The 20,814-nt window shown below is 36.5% G+C and overlaps 1 protein-coding gene across 1 annotated transcript in view; it reads left to right on the top strand.

The window, feature by feature from the left end:
- LOC145240036 (ATP-dependent clpX-like chaperone, mitochondrial) overlaps positions 1-20,814 on the top strand; it is a 68,508-nt gene that overhangs the window by 11,479 nt on the left and 36,215 nt on the right. Inside the window, exons 2-3 of the mRNA XM_080103623.1 lie at positions 17,797-18,081; positions 18,992-19,131. Coding sequence (XP_079959749.1) covers positions 17,797-18,081; positions 18,992-19,131 — 425 coding nt within the window. The remainder of the gene's footprint in view (positions 1-17,796; positions 18,082-18,991; positions 19,132-20,814) is intronic.

The following is a 20,814-nucleotide window of genomic DNA, read 5'->3' on the forward strand; positions in this document are numbered from 1 at the left end:
TCTGATTCTCACACCATTTCAGCCAATTTAACCTTTTTCGGGCTTCATGAAAGCACCCTCCAATACAAATCCGGACGGTTCAACGCTTGAGGACACAGTTCAGTGCATTGGACGACTCTACGGTTGTGGTTTCAAGTGAGGACCACATCATACCATCTCGGATCTTCTAAGTCTGCATGAGTCAACACCAAAGTGTACCTGTATGTGCTGAAGAGAGTGGTGATCCCCTGGTGCAATCAGATGGCTGCTGGCAGACCCTGGGTGTGGCAGCAGGACTCGGTGCTGGTCCACACGCCCAAAGAGACTCCGGCTTGACTTACAAAGGAGTGTTACGACTTTGTATCTTTTTCTCACTAGCCCTAAGAAAAGCAGTTCAAATAATTTTTTTTTGTCCTCTGACAAAAAGAGGGTGGACCTGTAAATTCACCCTTGTCTGTTTGCACTTTTCTAAATAACTACGCCTTGGATTTTAAAAAGATTTTGCACAGACATTAAACATGATATGAGTAAAAAAAGTAAGAATGAATTTTCCGGGAAAACTCCGGTTGCCTCCCTAGGGATGCCTTTCGTGTTAAAATGGCTAAAATTTCAATTTTTGTGCTTATTAAAAAAATTGATGCCTTGGATTTTTTATAAAACTTTCTGAAAAGTTGTAACTAACTGATTTCTATAATTTTGTTTGTCTATACTTCGCGATAACTCTTGGGGCTCTTTTAGGGCTAATAAAAACACTCCATTTTGGGGACTATTTTACCATATTTGTCTAAAATTTTCTGTGTATATCTATTTAGCAGTTTTGCATGGTGCTAAACTCAAATTTAAATATGTTAAGGTCTTGGGGACGTTTGGGGCTAAATGAAGGAGAGGGCAAATGGACTTAGTCATTTCTTTTTTTGCATGGTGCAGAACTCAAATTTACATATGTTAAGGCCTTAAACTGCACCGTTTGTTCATTTTCCCCAGGATTTGACGTCCCCTGGAGACTTTTGGGGCTAAATGGGATGGGGAGCTCAAATGCTGAACTTAGTCATTTTTTTTTTTTTTACGCCTCGTTCACTGTGTACTAACGGGGGACCATGCATGCTTCACCGTTTTTCTTTTTTTTTTTTCCTGATAAAAAATAGATGTAATGGATCAAAATGAAACTAATAAAATTTAGAACCATGGCGTCTGTTATAAAGAAACCTAAATTTTGTTGTCTAGGTCATTGACACACTTCTAATAGTATTGGTTGAACTGAAATTCAAACTTTCACTGGGAAAGCCTAATTATAACACTTTACATTGTTAAATCTAATAATTGCTTTAGGTTATAATCTCATTTCCAGTTACGTCATGAGTGGGCGTATTAGACCCTTAATGTCATACTTTTTAATTATTTTCTATTACTGATTTTGATCATGGTAAATTCTATATTTTTATTACATCATATCAAAATTAGTTTTCCTTTTCTTTTGTGTTGTGGCTTTTTGCCATCTAATCCCCGAGACACTGGTGATAATTATGGCATTCTGTTAAGCACTCTATGACACAGCTTTGCAAAGTAAAAGGAATAACATGATAATAAGTTGGCTTTTCGTGTTAATAAATAACATAATCATGTGAAAGAATAAACATTTTTTATGTTGAATTTCAACCTTGTACCATCTATAATATAAATCTCCCCTGTCTGTTTAAATGTATGTTTGTATGTCTGCCTTAAACTTGCGACAGAAGTGACCGATTTCCATGTGATCGGTATCGTTTTGAAGCTTGACCCTTCGGACGACAGATATAGAAAAATCGGCTAAAAATATTAATTCCTTCACCCTCAACTGGACACTTTTCTACAAGGAGGGGGTCGCTTTTTTCACCGATATTTTCGAAAGTCCTCCCTTCTTTTCGATTGTCTAGCCTTAATTTAAAACTGTCACTTCCGGTTTGGTGATAGGCGCAACAGCTAATGCGTCACATTTTTGTTTTTCACTTTCCTCTCGTTACAATGACCGATTCTACGCATGCGTCAGGTGACATCGTGACCTGATTTACTTTAAATAGTTGAAAAACCGAACAAATTTCATGTACGTTGCGTTAGGTTCATTATCGAAACGTTTTGGGTTCGAATCGTATGAGATGTTTTTTTTTTTTTTCGATTTTTTTTTTTTAAATTTAAATATTGAACCAGTGTTATTTAAGCCATTTTTCACGTAATGTTCGTTTTTCTGTTTTTTTATTTGTTTTTTTTTTTTTTTACTTCGCTTATCCACCCTGACCACACACCCCAAAACACTATCGAAACAGGCTTATTTAGGCCATTTTTCACGTGTTTGTTTTTCTGTTTTCATCGTTCGTTTGCCTTAGGTTAGTTTCTTTTGTGTTTTTTTTTTTCCAGCTTAAGTGTTAATGTTGTTTTCTTTTTTTACTTCGCTTATAACAAACAAACAAACCTATGTCGTCGTCCTTGTTGTAACGCTCGACGACTTCCGGCCACGCACCTGTTAATTTGGTTCTTAAATAAATTCAAACATCTTTCACTAACTCATTCTGGCTAGCGGATTTTATTTTCAAACTTCGCCTCAGGGCTTTGGGTTCGACCCCCCCCCCGGGTTCTTTTTATTTAACACTGCACACACCTACAAACACTCGGGCAACACCAGGTACCCCCGCTAGTCTTCTATAAATATAAAAGTGAAAATGTATGTTTGTATGTGTATTCGGTTTTTCTGTATGTCTACAAAAGGCTTTTTTCAGAGAAGCGGTCGCTCGCTAACAACTTTTTAAAACTTTTTATATCACATATAAATCGTAATATCTTGTCGTTAACAACGAAGCTCGCCTGTCTATTTAATTTGCTCAACTTTGGGAAGATAAATATTCAACATTTGTCGCTCGCCGCATGTGGGTTAGTCTTTTTCCTATAACATCTTGGGAAGCGTTCCCGCAGTAAATAAAATACTATCCTGCAGTCAAACTTGACCTCATTAACTCATTAAAACGGGCACCTGCCAAATCCAAATAATTAAATAAATTCAAACGCGTTTCCGTTAGCATCTCCGCGGTGGGGCAATGGTTAACGTCGCATGTTTTTTTTTTTTTTTTTTTTTTCACACTTTAATTTACAACTTTGCCTCAAGGGTTCGGGTTCGATCCTCATACTTACCTACCCAAACATTTTTTTACCCCCCGCCCCGGAGTTTCCACACACACCTCTAAACACCTGGGCAATGCCGGGTACCCCTTGCTAGTCTATTATATAAAAGAAAATAAGCGCACACGTTTTTGTATGTCCATGAAAGGCTTTTTTTGCCAGGCTTCTCGACAAGATTACTATTGTGGAGAACTTTCCTTATATGCCCATGATGTCTCCGATTCAAAAATGGACATTGTCTATCTTGATCGAGTTTTAAAAAAATCCCTGGTTTCCAATGTTTGTCTTTTTCGTATAAATAAAGCGAAACCAAGTCGGAACAAAAGTAACTGCTTCTCGGCCTTCCAGCCGTAACTTCCAGAAAGGCAATCAGCTTTGATCAATGTGGGGGAAACCTTTCATATCAGACAATTGCTATTCATTTGGAAGCTGCCAGAGGGGGGGGGCTGGTTTTCCCCAAACATCGTGGGGAAACCAGTATGGGGCAGAAAGCTGAAAGCTTAACTGGCATACAACCAGACGTTCATTTCTGCGCCTGCATGAACTCCTGCACTTAACTCTCCATTTCTGCAAGTCAACTTTTTGATTGACATTGCTAAATTGGAATGCTTTTCACTTCCTGTCGCGTCATAGTGTAGCGGTAAGATGTTGGGTTTTCTTTCACTTTCTTTTCCATCTTCGCATCACAGGTTCTAGCCTGCCTGCCTACTATCACATTTTTTTTTTCTCCAAACACCCGGGCAACACTGGGCACCTCTGCTAGTTTCTAATATTTGTTACTGTTTAGAGATTTTCTTGTGTTGCTAACTTCATAATTGATGATTTGAAGGACATGCTTTTAGGTGAGCAAAATTTTATTTTCTACCAGGAATCGGATTAAAATAATTAAATATTCGGATTCTACAGTCCCTAAATACCCTTCCTACCAAATGGTGGGATCTTTCTATCGATCCGGTAGATATCTCACTGCTGATACTATTCTCTATCTATATAAGAGCCAGGTACGTCCAAGGATGGAGTACTGTTGCCACATCTGGGCAGGAGCTGCTAGAAAGGACTTGTCCTGCCTTGATAGAGTTCAAAATAGACTTCGTAGCCTCGTAGGAGATGTCCTTTTCTCTTCCTTGCAACCTTTATCTCACAGGAGAGATGTTGCGAGTTTGTCTCTGATGTATCGTTATTTTCATGGAAAGTGTTCGAATGAGCTTCAATCTATGGTCCCCCCTCGCCAAACTTTCACAAGAAACACTCGTCTAGCTGTAAACACTATCAATAATTCCCCCCACTCTTTATCTGTGCCTAAACCTAAACGTAGATTCCATGAACAAAGCTTTTTTCTTAGAACTGCACGCCTGTGGAATTGTCTTCCGTTTTCCTGCTTTCCGGCTGACTACAATATGGTTGTCTTCAAGTCTAACGTAAATAAGTTCTTGATGAGCCGTTCCATATAAGTTATCAACTTTACCAAATTTTCATTACTAATGATTACTATAATGTCCAATTTCTACTGTACGCTCTTTAACCCTTATCATTGAGTGGCCTCTTGGCCTTGATAATGTGGTGATGCCTATGTAAAAAAAAAAAAAAAAATTTCAGAAATATTGAATATGTGGAAGTATTTTATTTTTTTATTTTTCTTACTAAAACACTGAAATTCCGTGATGTTTCGCGGCAGAAATTTGTAAGCAAAATATGCCCCCCCCCCATTAAATCCGAACGGTAAGGTTTAGGACCAAATAATCTAGCAAATTTTTCTAACTCATGAAGGGGAATATTTGTGCCAAATTTCAAGTAATTCGGTGGGTGTAATGGCTTGGTGAATTGACATGGAATGACCCTTTTTTCCTCTCAGTGTTATAAGTTTGAGCCTGCCTGCTTATTATTTATTTATTTTTTTTCACTCTCACGGGTATTCACTTCTATTTTTCTTTTTCTTAGGAGATGGATAATTAATATAATTTTTTTTTATAGGGCTCTGTTGATCTATTATTTAAAAAAAAATTTTTTTTTTGTGCCCACACAAGTATTCACTGCTAGTTTCATTTTTTTTTTTTTTTTTTTTTTTTTTTTTTTTTTTAAAGAGGTTTTGAAACATTTTTTATGGCTCCGTTGATGAATACACTTACCATAAAACCTCTCCACACCTGGGCAACGTCAGGTACCCCCATCAATATATGATAAAAACCTAACCAATGATAGGTTAGTTTGGAAGTTAATTTCTTAAAGCTGTCAAACAATAAACCAGATGTGAAGATAGATATTTTGTGTAAATGTTTGAGTTGAAATATTCTTGAAGTTCATAAACTTTCTTTAAATATATGTTGTTTACTTGATTGCAACATTTTCATATTAATGTTGCACTAATTTTTCCACGTCTTTTTTTTTTTTTTTCAATTCTACTTTGAATCAAGTTGGAGGCAGTGCAATAAATAAAAACTGTTTACATCCGTCCAGTTCATTTAATGGCAAATATCTAACTTGTTTTGTGTTTGTGCCATGAAATTCTGCTTGCATATGGAATGCATTTTTTGTTCTTCTCGCTAACCTTTAAGTTTATTATGAGTAACATTTTTTTTTTTGTTTCTTTTGAATTCATCTTCACGCCTGATTCTTGTTTCTTCAGCTATTTCTATATATTCTGTTATTTCTATATATTCTATATTCTGTTGCGCTTATCTTTTTCAATAAATTTTCACCCTTCCCTTAACTCTGCCATTTGTTTTGTTTACACAATTATGTATTTTTTTTTTATTATTAAAAAGTAAAGTTTCTTTACAGCATTCTTTAGTTATCAAATTACTAGCAGTTCAGCCCGGTTTTGCTCGGGCCCTATGTACTGTTCATAACTTTCTGTGCTTATATATATATATATATATATATATATTACAAAGTTTGACTTTTGTCCAGGTAACCTGCATCTAAAATTTGAAATGCTTAGACTTAAAATTGGTGGAGAAGTTTGGTCGAGTCTACAAAGGTCAAGTCTTTCAACTTGGACCTCTTGGCAGCCAAATTCTCGTCAAAAAAACTGATTAAAAAGCTTGCATATGTGAATACCCTTTATGTAAAATTTCAAATGTTTAGACCAAAAATTGATCAAGTAATTTGGTAAAGACCATAGAGGTCAAATTTTAACTTTGACCCCAATTTTGACCTCTTAACATTTATGGTTTTGGGCTCAAATCAAACGAAAATTTGATCCATGTCTAAGTACCCTACATCTAAAATTTCAAGTGTTTAGACCCAAAACTGGTGGAGGAGTTTTGTAGAGTTTTCAAATGTGAACTCGTTGAACTTTGACCCCTTGACAGCCAAATTTCTGTCCGAAAACCGATTAAAGATTTCTCCAAATCTCAATACGTAGACTGAAAATTGACAGTAGTTTGGTAGGGAAATGTATATATACACACACACACACACACACAAGTTCACTTTTCTAGATATAGATTATAACAAATTGTTGCTAAGGTAATTTTGTTTCAAGCTCTATTACAAAAAGTTTCATTCTTATTGGCCATCTTTTGTAGGCCAGAGAATGGTGACGTTATTGGAAATCCTTTTCTCTTGTCGTGGAGAATAACCATTTTAACTCTAATTTACAAGGTAACCAAAAAGTTCTGTCCTTTTTTAAAGGAAAAAATAAAACACTTTGTTGTGTGTATAACTTATATTTAGTCTTCAAAATAATTGCCCTCATCATCCAGCACCTTCTGGCAACGCGTCTCCTGCTGTTTAATCCCTTTTCTGTATAGAACTCTTGTTTTGGATGCAAAAAAGTCGGTGAAGGTTGGCACAAGTTTGCTTTATTGATGAACGATTTCTCATGAAAATGATTATCTAGAGTAGAAGTTGTAATCTGATGGTGTAAGGTCAGGTGAATAAGGTCAGTCTTCTACACAAGTTGCTATATGGTATCCTGTGACCATTTGGCTCGTTGGTAGCAGTTCATGATGAGCCACTTGAAACTGTCGACCAGACACAAAGCATAATCTTGTGTGGCTACATAAGTAGTCTTGAGATGTGATGGACAACATCTGTAATGTTGTGACCCTTCAGGCTGTGATCATAGTGTAGTATCTGTTAACTCTGGCAAGCAGAGCCAAGGGTCAAAACATTATTTATTATTAATTGATTCCAGCGACGGCGAGTCGCTGGATCAATTATTATGATTAGAAAAATAAACAATTAAATTACGAAAAATTATTGACATATATCGCAAAAGGAATGTGAAAATAGAAAATAGATGTAAACATTATTTTTGGTTTGCATAAACAAATAACTAGATTAGGGTTACATCAGCTGTTGGTCTGAGACACGTGATGAAATGTAGATTTGGGGAGATTCTAGTCAGTCGTTAGCTGGACATCAGAGAGAACGGATGCCTCAAGAGGGGAGTTGGTCTCTCCATGATGTGGGGAGCGGCGTTTCCTCAGGCAGCCAAAAATTAAAAATGTGTAATCTCTGAAGATGCCGGCCAGATCATGAAAATAAATGTTCGTAAATAATTCAGGTATGTGTTATTTACGAATATACAGAAAAAGATAAAACCCACTATTCAACATGATGTTTCTGAATTTTTGAGATGAGGATTGGTTATTTGTATTATTATTCATCGGACTACTGTTCTCATCTTGAGTGTAATTTTCACAACGTTTCGGTTGATGTAACCTCCAACCTTCTTCAGGTGTAAGATGACTGAAAGAAGCAGTACATATACTGGGGAATAACCAACTGCTAAGTAAACCTAGTATAGAATTCAATACGATATGGGAACCAGTAATTATAAACAATAGATAATATATACAAATAATAAGTATAAAGATAGATATACATTAATATATAGTAATAATTAGTAATAAATGGTGATATTTACGACTAGAAATACAAAGTAGGTTTAAGGCTCTTAAAATTTGTACTAGAATTGTCCGCAAGGAGCCATGGCGCAGAAAAATCAATTGTAAAAGTGATATTCTGAAGGTTGAAGGTTCAATCCTCAGTGTTGGCGACCGAAATATATATATATATTTGCGAATTACTTAGGACTTTTATCCAATCGTGGCTGACGGACCAAGAGCATGCTACCTCCGTGAAGTAAATAAAGGGTTCCGCTCGAAATTCGGTCCAAATTCCAGAGTTCGACAGAAACATTCCCGAGTTCGGCAAGATACACCTGAAGAAGGTTGGAGGTTATATCAACCGAAACGTTGTGAAAATCACACTCAAGATGAGAACAGTAGTCGAATGAAATATAAAACACCACTATTCAACATGTTTGTCGTTATGGAATATATTCACATACACATTGCACAACAGACTCCTTTTTAGAGTACCATAATATAACACATCCTGAGAAGGCAACCAATATCTGGAATACTTAGAATTTTGTATAGAACCCATTTTTCATCACTGGGAAGCACTCCATAGAATAAGAATGTGGTACGGTGACAAGAATGCTAATGGCTTTAACAGCACTTATATTCTTCAGAACGCCTCATGTTTCTACTTCTGACTGTCTGAATTTAAAAACAATTCCTACATGCATTTTGTATATATTTAAACTTCATTCGGTGGCTAATCAGAAAACGGACATTTTTGGTTACCTAGTAGCTTAACTGACTCTATGCATCCATTTCCTTAACTAAGAGTTGCTTATGGCTAGATTCATATCCCTTTCTGGAAATCCTAAGTAATATGTACAAATACCTGGGACATAATATACAGTGTCAAAACTGGTGTCTTAGTTTCTATCCATTCTTATGAGATTGATTGCCACTTTCAACATTTAAATTAAAGAAAAAAAGTTGCTAATTTATAAAAAAAAAACAAAAAAAACTAGCCTGGGTTCCCGGTATTGCCCAGGTGTTTTCAGGTGTGTGTTGAGCAAAAAAAAAAAAAAAATGATACTAGGCAGGCAGACTCAAATCCGTACCACGAAGGAGGAAAAGAATGTGGAAAAAAAAAAAAAAAGTGACGTCATCACCAAACCGGAAGTGATGTAGGTTTAAGGCTAGACAATCGAAAAGAAGGGATCACTTTCGAAAATATCGGGGGGGGAAAAAAAAAGCAACCTCCCTCCCTGTAGGAAAATGCCCATTTGAGGGTGACTGAATTAATGTTTTTGGCCAATTTTTCAGTATTTGTTGTCAGAAGGGTCAAGCTTCAAAATGATACCAATCTCCTGAAAATCTATCGCCTCTGTCGAAAGTTTTAGGCAGAGGGCTGAAGGCAGAAGAAAGTGTTGGCCGAAGATGAAAAGCTTTAAGAAGGTCAGGTTTTATAGACGCATAAAAATCTAGTGAGCAGAGAATTACAAGCAAGTCTTTGGAATTGGTAAAACGTAAAGATTAAGGAATCAATTCTTCGATTGCAATCCTTACAAATATTTTGGTTTTAGCTGACTTCTATCTTTTATCAGAAACTAGCAGGGTAACCCGATATTGTCCTGGACAGGTGTAACATATTTTGATTTAAAACTTTATATCTCTTTACCTCTCTATATCCTCCTCTCTTTCCTATTCCACAACTCCTGTCTTCTCTGCGAAGCCCATTCCTTTCTAGATACACAAACATGCCCACAACTCTCATTTATAAAATGAATTCTCCAAGGAATGAACTGAGCATTTTCTTTTCAAATTAGTATATAATAGAATTGAAAAACTGACCCCCCCCCCTGCTGACCAAACCTGGTCGAGTTGATTCCTAGATAAGTTTTTCTAAATTTTAGATATTCAGATGGGTCGATGCAGATCAAGAAAATACCAACTTTGTGGATGTTTTGTAATTTTTGTTTTTTACTTTTTAAATGGACATACACACAGACAACTGCCCTCTATGTAATAGACTAGTAGGACCTGCATGTTTGCGTTGGTGGGGAAAATTAATAAAATAAATAATCATACACCCCCCACATACCACCCCCAAAGTAAATTGCTCAGAAAAACTCTTATTTCACCCAAAATGCGAATCCTTTATTGACGATGTAGAAAATGCTATCATAAAAAACATTGACACTTCAAAAGCATGTGGACCTGATCTTATCCCAGCTGTGCTATTAAAAAAGTGCTCAGCTGAAGTAGCTCCAGTTCTCTCCAAACTCTACAACAAATGCCTTAATGAAGCTTGCTTTCCGGGCTGTTGGAAGACTGCTTCTGTTGTACCAGTATTCAAGAATTCTGGCGAAAGGACTGACCCATCATATTATCACCCCATTAGCCTCCTCCCACTTTTTGCCAAAATATTTGAGACCTTAATTAACCATGCTCTAGTCCATCACCTTACAGATGCTAAACTTCTGACTGACAAACAATATGGATTTAGACAAGCCCGTTCCACAGCAGACATTCTAACTGTGATCTCTGAACGTATATACCATTCACTGGATAAAGCGGGGGAGGGCAGAGCGGTAGCTCTAGATATATCTAAGGCTTTTGACAGGGTATGGCATGAGGGTCTCCTCAGAAAAATTAGATCATATGGTATCACTGGTAGAATACTTAACATAATTAAATCCTTCTTAGATAAGAGAAAAATCCAGGTTGTCCTCGACGGTCGTACATCTAAACAATGATATAAATGCGGGGGTGCCCCAGGGTTCTATCCTTGGACCTCTATTATTCCTGATATTCATAAATGACCTCCCCAACAAAATTGCCTCTGAGATGGGTATATATGCTGATGACACTACACTCTATGGAAGGCACGACAGGAAGACGAATGAACACATTTCTAAAGAAATGGCAGAAACACTAGAGGAAGACCTCCAATCTGTGGTGGAATGGGGACAAAAGTGGTTGGTCGCGTTCAATGCTGCCAAGACTAAACTAGTTTCATTCAATAATTACAAGAAACCCTCTCTACCACCTATAGCAATGGCCAACGACTCTTTATCTGAGAGTACATCTTTCAAACTCCTTGGCCTAACGTTCACAGGAAACATGAGTTGGAACAATTACATTGAAGGCATTGCCAGGGCCGCTGCAAGAAAGGTGGGCTCTCTCTACCGTGCTAAAAAACTACTAACATCCGAAAGTATCCTGTATCTCTATAAGGCCACCATTCGCCCATGTATGGAGTATTGCTGTCACATCTGGGCTGGTGCATCTGCTACTAGTCTCTCGCTCCTTGACAAGGTTAAAAAGAGAGTCGCAAACCTGATAGGCCCTGAACTGGCATCTAAGCTTCAGCCTCTGTCCCATCGACGAAATGTTGCATCCCTCTGCCTTTTCTACAAGTATTTTCGTGGTGAATGCTCTGACGAACTGCAATCACTTGTGCCCCCACAACGTGAGCACCCTCGACAAACCCGACAGGCTGCTAAATCCCATCCCCACACTGTAGAGATCCCTAGATGTAAAAGATCTTTTTACTCCAATAGTTTCTTCCCCAGAACCGCTAGACTCTGGAATTCCATTCCAGGTCCCTGCTTCCCCAACAGTACTGACGTGCAGAAGTTCAAGTGTAACGTGAACCGACATCTTGCTGCCCAAATCCCTATATAGTACCCGAGTAGTTGTTTCCCCTGATAGTAGCCCCCTACACCAAATCATATGGTATCACTGGTAGAATACTTAACATAATTAAATCCTTCTTAGATAAGAGAAAAATTAGGTTGTCCTCGACGGTCGTACATCTAAACAATGATATAAATGCGGGGGTGCCCCAGGGTTCTATCCTTGGACCTCTATTGTTCCTGATATTCATAAATGATCAATGTGCCTTGTTTGGGGTGAAAATGTAATAAAAAAAAAATTAAAAAATATATTTGTAAATAAAATTTCATTTTACAATCACACTTAATGCTCGTCCAAATTTCAGGAGTGATATTTTCTTGTCGGTGAGAACGCAAGTTGGTGTTCAAGTGCATCTGACAATTCAGCAACGAATTTGTCACGAATCCACCTGGAGCTTGACAAATGAAAAATTAGTAATGACTTTTCGGTTGTGAAGGGATATCAGGTTGGAGGGGATAGTCAACCGTGTAATGACAGAAAGGATGGGGGAGGGAGTATTGAATTTCAGAATACAGGTGGTGATATGTTAGTAGTGCAATAGATAGTGTGCTGCACTGGTGCCTCCTCTATATAGATAGCCCCCATCAATCCGTCAACAAAATCCCACCCCTTTACTGCCGAAGTCTCTACATAACTTCTTCCCATGAATTGCTAACCTTTCAAATTCTTTCTTCCCGTTTCCCTGACTGTACCAACATGCAGAAGTTTAAATATAATGTAAACAATCATCTCGCTGCACAGCTCCCTACTTAGGGTGCTTCTAATTCACAGTAATCCCTTATGTCTTACTGGAATTGTGCTTTGTTTTGAATGAACAAAAGTAAAAAAAAAAATAAATAAATAAAATATCACAGTATGCTGGATATGGTTTTAATAAACTCTCAACAGCCTTCTTCTCTTATCCCAGCACTGCTTCTAGTGGTTTTAAATTTATATCTGGTTCTGGACTTTTTACTTATTGTAAATTTATCTGTGCCTAGAACTAAATGAAAATTCCATGAACAAAGTTTCTTGTCATAAAACTGTCCATCTGTGGAACACAATACCATAGGGCTGCTTTCCATCTGACTGTAACATGTTTACAAGTCTAATGTAAATAACTTCTTGCTGAGCTGTCTTCTTTAATAATTAAATCCGACTCCATCAAGTTCCACCATTGCTGATCATTAGTGTTGTCTCATTAGCACTCATTAACCTTTATCCTTGAGTGATCTCTGGGCCTAGATAAGTGGTGAGTTCCAAGTAAACAAAAACAAGTGAAGCATGTATGGTCCCCCATGAGTGCACAGTGAACGAGGCATAAAAAAAAATGAAATGGCTAAGTTCAGCATTCCCCCCCCCCTCACCCGTTTAGTCCCAAAAGTCCCCAAGGCCTTAACATAATTTGAGTTCGGCACCATGCAAAATTTCTAAATAGACATACACAGAAAATTTCAAACAAATTTAGTAAAATAGTTCCAAAAATGGAGTGTTTATATTAGCCCTAAAAGACCCCCTGGGACACACCCAAGCGTTATCGCGAAGTATAGGCAAACAAAATTATATAGAAATCAGTTACAAATTTTCAGAAAGTTTTATAAGAATCCAAAGCATCAATTTTTTTTTTTTTTTTTTTTTTTAATAAGCATAAAAGTTTCAATTTTAGCCATTTTAACTCGAAAGGTGCCCCTAAGTGGGGCAACCGGAGTTTTCCCAGAAAAATCCGTTCTGTTATTTTTTTTACTCATATCATGTTTAATGTTTGTGCAAAATTTCAAAAAATTCCAAGGCATAGTTATTGGGAAAAATGCAGACAGACGAACAAGGGTGAATTTACAGGTCCACCCTCCTCTTGTTGGGGAACCAAAAAAACTAGGCATAACGTCATGAATGTGTGATTGCATGCATGTGTTGATCTTAAAGTATCGTCTTCTTAGACATCTTTATTGACATCTTTATTGACCCATGTAAACTGAAAATAGAGGATGCTTTGTTAATAATATCTATCATTTCATCTTATGTTTGTTTTTAGAAGTAAGCAAAACATCTTTTTTTTTTTTTTGCTCCAAATGTTTTAAACCTCTAATTGTCTGATGCAAGCTAAACATTCTCAAGTTCAGCTGTTTAGAAATGTCTGCCTTATAAACGGCATAACCATAAATTTAGCATTTGTGTGTGTGTGTGTGCAGACAAGCAGGTAGCATTCTTTTTAGGCCCTGGTGGGTTGGGCTGGCCACAGCAACCTAATATACTCTCACAGTTGGTAGAACTACCCCTCTCTTTCTCTGCCTTTCTTATATAATATTTCTGTCTGCCTGCAAAAACTGACATTTTCATTTTTGAATAGTTATAAACTTAGAAGTAGAGCCTGTTTCTAGTAAAAAAACAATACAAATCTATACTTTTAGATGAAAATATGGAAACATATCTGGGCAGGAGCTGCTAAAAACAGCCTATCCTGCCTTGACAGAGTACAAAATAGACTTCGTGGCTTAGTGGGGGATGACCTTTTCTCTACCCTGCAACCTCTCTCCTACAGAAGAGACGTTGCGAGCCTATCCTTGTTTTATCGTTATTTCCATCGCAGGTGCTCGTCTGAACTCCAATCTCTGATCCCCCCTCGCCAATCTTTCACGAAAAACACCAGTCTAGCTGAATCCACTGTGAAAAATTTCCCCCACTCTTTATCTGTGCCTAAATCAAAACGTGGATTCCATGAACAAAGCTTCTTTCTTAGAACTGCACGCCTGTGGAACTCTGTTCCGTCTGCCTGCTTCCCATCTGACTACAACTTGGATGTGTTCAAGTCCAACGTTAACAAATTCCTAATGAACCGCCCCCTTAAGTAAACACTTCATCAAATCTCCACACTAAAGTAATGTACTTGCAATAACCTTTATCCCTGAGTGGCTTCCGGGCCTTGATAAGTGGTGACCACTGTAAAAAAAAAAAAAAAAAAAAAACTGATTGAAATTAATTTTTTCTTTTTTCATTGAAAATATCTAAATCATTTTACTTTTTTATAATTATGGAAACAATTTTTTTGATTTCATGGGAACAATTAAGTGAAAATATTTAAAAAAAGAAAAAAAAAAATTTTCATGCCAAACAATGTATATTGCCATTCGTAATGTAAGGGATACTATTTGGGACTAAGGAATTCAGCAATGAGATGCTTGTGACATTTAAATTTCTGCAGGTTAGTACAGTCAAGGAAGCAGGAAATGAGATGGTAGGATTCCAAAGTCTAGCAAACCAAGGGAAGAAAGAAACTTAGAATAGAAAGCTTTGTAGCATCCAGGAATCGATGAAGGGGTAGAAATTTGCTGTTTGTTGGCTTATTTGAGAGCATGTACGTGAAAAGGGCATAAATGCTAGAAGTTCATTGGAGCACGTTCCATTAAAATAGTTGTAAAACAAGCGTTGGGATGCAACATAGTGGTGAGGAGACAGGTTGGAGCTTCACCAATAATGCAAGGCCTATTAAATTTGAGACTCGTTAATGCTGTGTAAGAGTGAGAGACTAGTAGTAGATGCTCCAGTCCAGATGTGGCAACAATACTCCTTGCAGTGGAAGGGGGAGATTTTGCTGCTTGTCAAGTTAATCAAGAGCAAATATGTATGTAGACCATATTAAGCAGGTTAAAATGCTACGAGTTCATCAGAGTACATTCCATTAAAGTAATTGTAAAACGACACAGGGATGCAACATTGTGACAATGGGAAAGAATTTGGAGCTTGTCCGACAGTGCAAGGCCTATTAGATTTGAGACTCTTTATTTAACGCTGTGTAGTAGTAGATGCATTAGTCCAGATGTGGCAACAATACTCCATGCGGGGGCGAAGTGTGGCTTGGTAAAGATATAGGATACTCTCTGGTGCAAGGTTGTAAGTTTGACCATCACCATTTTTTTCCAACTCTGTGGGCGGGGGACTGATGCAATTGCTTTAAAGATGAAATCTAGTCGATGACAAAGAACATGACTCAATCAGCACAGATGTTTCATGTTAATAACTTGTCGGAGGAGTTAATTTTGTTGTGGAAACGTACTGTGTTGCTTGAAAGGAAGCAGCAATACACACGGCCAATAAAACGCTTTCGATAATCAGATTTCAAAGGGGTTCTGCTAAAATCGTCATATTTTAAAAACCCAAAGCACTTTAAGTCCTGAAAATACTACCGTTTTGTTCGACGTGAATTAATAAATATTAATGTACATTATTTTAAGAGTTTTAAGCAAATAAAGGGTGCGAATGCACTTACTCATCCGCGCTATTTTTTAAATCGTATTTCCAAGTTTAAAGTTTTAAAACTTCCAACATGACGAATATTGAAAATTTTGAAAAAATTTCTTTGAGCCCCCACTGTTAAATAAATCAATCTCTTTATTGTTGTTATCCATTAAAAGTATAATTGTGCATTTTCTCTTATGGTAGCAAGCAATTTAAAATCATGATACCTGAAAAAAAAAAAAAAATGGTGATATTTTAAAGTTTCTAAAAACTATCTGTAGACAGACGGTTTTTTTAAAACTTTTTATTCCAGAACAAATTTAAAAAAAAAAAAAATTGAAAATATGTATATAAAAAAATGGGCTTTTACAAAGACATAGCATTTTTACTGAAAAAGTATTGTAAAAAAACTGACAAAATGCATATGGCCTTAAAAAGGGGAAAATATCCAGACTACATGGAATAAATATCAGCTCTACTACATAATCAAGTTACCTGGATTGATTTTTTGCTGTCTAAATAAAAGTTTTAAAATAAAGCTGTAGTGTTTTCTTTATGGCAACAACTATACCCTGTATGAAAGCCATGGGGTTTTCTTAATAGATAGCATAATATTAGGATTATAGAATCAGAGATGGTTTCGTTGCCGGCTTACAATCTCAACCAGAATTAATCGTGTCACCCTGCACTGATGATTCCCGAAAGGATGGAACATTAGTGTCTGTAGGTATTTAATTATTATAGTAAATAATTATGTCAGCCCCTTTAAGAAACTCGCATTTTACAGTTGAAAGAAAGTCGGTCACTTTAGTTTGCATGCGCAAATCATATGATTAGATCACTCTGTCAGACGTTAAAAAAAAATTTATAAATGTTTAAATTTCAACAGTATTTTTCGTGGTTAACGGTGGCCGAATGGATTTGGTGCTTGCTAATGGAGTCAGAGATGGCTTTGTTGCTGAGTTTGAATCTCTCGACAAGCATTAATCATGACACCTTGCACTAATGATTCCCGAAACACTAGTGACTGTAGGTTTTTAATAATTATTATCTCTATATAAATAAAATGAACTCGTTTTTTCACGTCTGATTTTGACATTAATAGGATTAAAAATCAAGATATTTCATGCAAATATAATATGCACAAACGGCAGAACAATATCTGAGGTGTGTTATAGGCTTATTATTTCTCAAATTCCTCAATAATCTTAGATTTCTATACTTTTTCTGCTGAGAAGTCACGGCCAAAATCGGTTAAGATCAATGGAAGTGGTAAAATATTTTCTCTCTAATAAATTCCTCCTCCCCCTGCCACCACTTAACACCGTTTGGGGATCGTTCACAAGGAACAGTTGAGAAGAGAACACCGGTTTGGCTTCGTAGTTCTTTCATGTGAAGTTATTTAAAATCACTAAACTAAGCTGCAGTGCTCTGTGGCGTAGTGGTTAGCGTGCTGGACAATTCACATTATATTTTCACGTTCGCACCGACCTACCGTAGTCGTTTTTTTTTTTTTTTTTTTTTTTTTCCTAAACAACTGGAATGGACTTTTCTTGGTGGCCGAACTGTTAACGTTGCAGATGTTTTTTTTTGTTTGTTTTTTTTTTCACACTTTATTTTCCTACTTTTACTCATGACTCCGGGTTTGATCCTTCCTACTTACCTACCATAACATTTTTTAAAACTCCCCCCCCCCCCCGAAACAAACACTCGGGCAACGCCGGGTACCCCCGCTAGTAGTAAATAATATATATATGCATATATATATAAAGAATCTGTGAAATTGCTTTTATAATAAGACTCCATTACTAGTCAAATTTCCTTTCATGTTCATTTCTTCTTCTGCATTGTCTTTGTTTCTCTTGATCATATTTAAAAAAAAAAATTTTTTTTTTCATGAAAAAATCTTTCAACTAAATCTAACTTTCCAATTTTTTTATTTTTTTAGTTTTGAAAAATGGTCCCTTACAGCTGCCAGCCTACGAGTGTCACATCGTCGTGACTCGACCAATGATAACGGTAGTCCCTCTTTGTCGATACGTCATCCACCGAGGGAGTTTGAGCAGTGCTTTCAGTAGTGGCGCTAGCAATGGCAAAGACCAGAAAGGTAGCGGAGTAACCAGTGGTGGTGCTGCAACAGGTACCGGAGGAGGGGGAGATAAAAAAGGTGGTTCGAATCAGCTGAGTTGTCCGAAATGTGGAGACCCGTGTACACATGTAGAGACTTTTGTCTGTAAGTATTGTCTTCGACGGCACCAATGCTTTTAGTACTTGTGTCATCTTAGTATAGAAATGTCTATCCTGATGGTTTTCAACATATTTTTCTTTGGAGATTTTGCTTGGGTAAATGCTAATATGAGTGCAAGAATGGATGAAATAAGTTCAGGCTACTTCTGCCAGTAGGGAAGAGTTGAGGACATGTGTTGCATGGATATGTAATGCAAATGTTCAAGATAGGTTTAGATATGATCTCTGAAGAAGATTAAATTTGGACATTATAGTGAGATTTGTACAGAACAAGTCTTGATGATAGAAACATGTTGGAAGTGTTGAGTGCTTGATTTAGATGTAGAACAGTTAAAGTAACAGGGTCAGTTTATTCATTTATATTGAGGTCGAATTTCCTATCAAATGTTACAAGTCATGGTTCTTGTCTAGAATTCACCCTATATTTAAAAACAAATAAGGAAAAATTTGCATGATGTACTTATCCGTAACAAAGCAAAAATATCATATTCCAAAAATCACAAATTGATCAAGTAGTTTTATTTTTATAAAGAAAATCGAATTTTATGAGTAATAAAAGCTGTTTTGTCTACCATTTTGAAAACGATATTAAGAAAACAAAGGGAGATTACTCAATAATTTAAACTTGTAAGATTTATGTTGTAATATCTATGAGTTTTCATTAATCACTTAAAAATAATTTTCTTTATAAAAATAAAACTACATAATCAATTTACGTGAATTTTGGAATATGATATTTTTGTTTCCTCATGTTATGTATATCATACAGATTTTTTATTTTTGTATAATATAGGGGGAATTTTGAACAAGAACCATAATTTTTCTTGTTTAAGCTGTTTTAACATTGAATTAAGACGATTTCTTTTTAATTTCAACCATCTTTGCTTTTCTTGTAGCATCGACAAGATTTGTGAAATGTGAAAAGTGTCATCATTTTTTCGTCGTCTTATCTGAATCGGATACGAAGAAGAGTTTCAAAGAAAACAAAGATGAACGGACAGGAATGAAGAAGAAGCCACCCCCTCCACCAAAAAAGGTTTCTCTCTTTCAAATAATGATTGTATCGCTGTAGTTTTCTAGATGTAAATCCAAGCAGTGAGTGGCCAAACTGATGCCTAATTTTAACGGATTCCAAAATCCACGCTACTAGCCTAGGTAAACCTCTATCTGTAAAGTGATAAAACGGAAAAGTTGATAGGATTTTATAAAGGGAAGTTTGCCTCCCAAATTTTAAGCCTCGTATCCCACTCCCCCTTTTCTGTACCCTCTCTTTTGTTCCTTTTCTGATTTTCAAATAACTGAAACTTTGCATAAAAGTGTGACTAATACATAGGACATCCGTAGACAGTTTTGCTGTATCAGAAGTAAACGTAGTTAAACTAGCACCACTCCAAAGGCAGGGATCAAATTTTCAACTATCTTGTTGAGTGTCTGAATAGGCGCTCATAAATGATATCTACAATGTCTCTGTATGCATTTTAACTGCCACATTTTATAGTGCGCCATTTATTTATTTTCAAAGAACTTGGAATTAGGTTATGTAAGCAGCAGACTGTATCATTTAACAGTGGATATATATATATATATATATATATATATATACTGTATTAACAAAAACCAAGACTTCAAAAAAAGAATTGATTGACTTGTTTTTTGTTAGTATAGTATATGAATGCTCAATTATGAAATATAATTTTGTAGCTTCTTCGGGACAAGATCAAAGTGTAGTATCTGTTTTGGCAGATACTGCAAGCAAAGACCATATGTGGGGGCAACTCCACATATAAGACCTTGGTCAATGTAGGGGCAACCCTTCATACCAATTGTCACTATCCAGCTCCCCTACTCCCCGGGGAGTTGGTCCCCATTTCCCCTTCACTCCTCACTTTAAAAATCGGCCTTGTGCCTAATTTGCTCGGTGGGGGAGCAAATAAATACCATCTGTTCTTCAGATGCTGCACTTCTATTTCTTGTTCTCTTTCAGTGGAGGAGAAATCCTTCACGACTGAGACAATTTTTATTTTTGTACCTTTTCTCCACGTTAAAAAACGACCCTGGTGTCTAACTCTGTCCCGTGGGGAGGCATTGTAAATAGGTACAATTTAAGTCCTCTCTCTTTGGCTTAAAATTCATTGGTATATGAAAATTTACTGAATTATACGAACCCAGTAAAATTTGGTATATTACAAACAAGTATATATAATTATTTTACTTTGATAATTAAATACCTACAGACACTAGTGTTTCATCCTTTCGGGAATCTTCAGTGCGCTGTGTCACGATTAACACCAGTTGATAGATTCGAACCCAGCAACACAAGTCATCTCTGGCTTGATTAGCAAGGACCGTACCCATTTGGCTACCATTAACCACATGAAATAGCGTTGGAATTTAAACATTTTGTTTTTAAATGCTTTTTACTTCAGTCAGTGATCTAATCATTATATGATGATCTATGCGTAGGAGTTAAATATATACACACACGCATATCTATATATACTAGCATTTCAGCTTGGCATTTCCCGGGTGTTTGGAAGTGTATGTTGAGCAAAAAAAAAAGTGGTAGTAGGAAGGCAGGCTCGAACCCATAGCGTGAAGGAGAAAAAGACCGGGGGAAAAAAAACGTGACGTCTTTGCTGTTACAACCAACCAGGAGTGACGTAGATTTTAATTAAGGCTAGACAATCTAAAAGAGGGGACAACTTTCGACAATATCGGT

This window comes from Euprymna scolopes, chromosome 19, assembly GCF_053919585.1.
Source record: "Euprymna scolopes isolate OS-2025 chromosome 19, ASM5391958v1, whole genome shotgun sequence".
NCBI lineage: Eukaryota > Metazoa > Mollusca > Cephalopoda > Sepiida > Sepiolidae > Euprymna > Euprymna scolopes.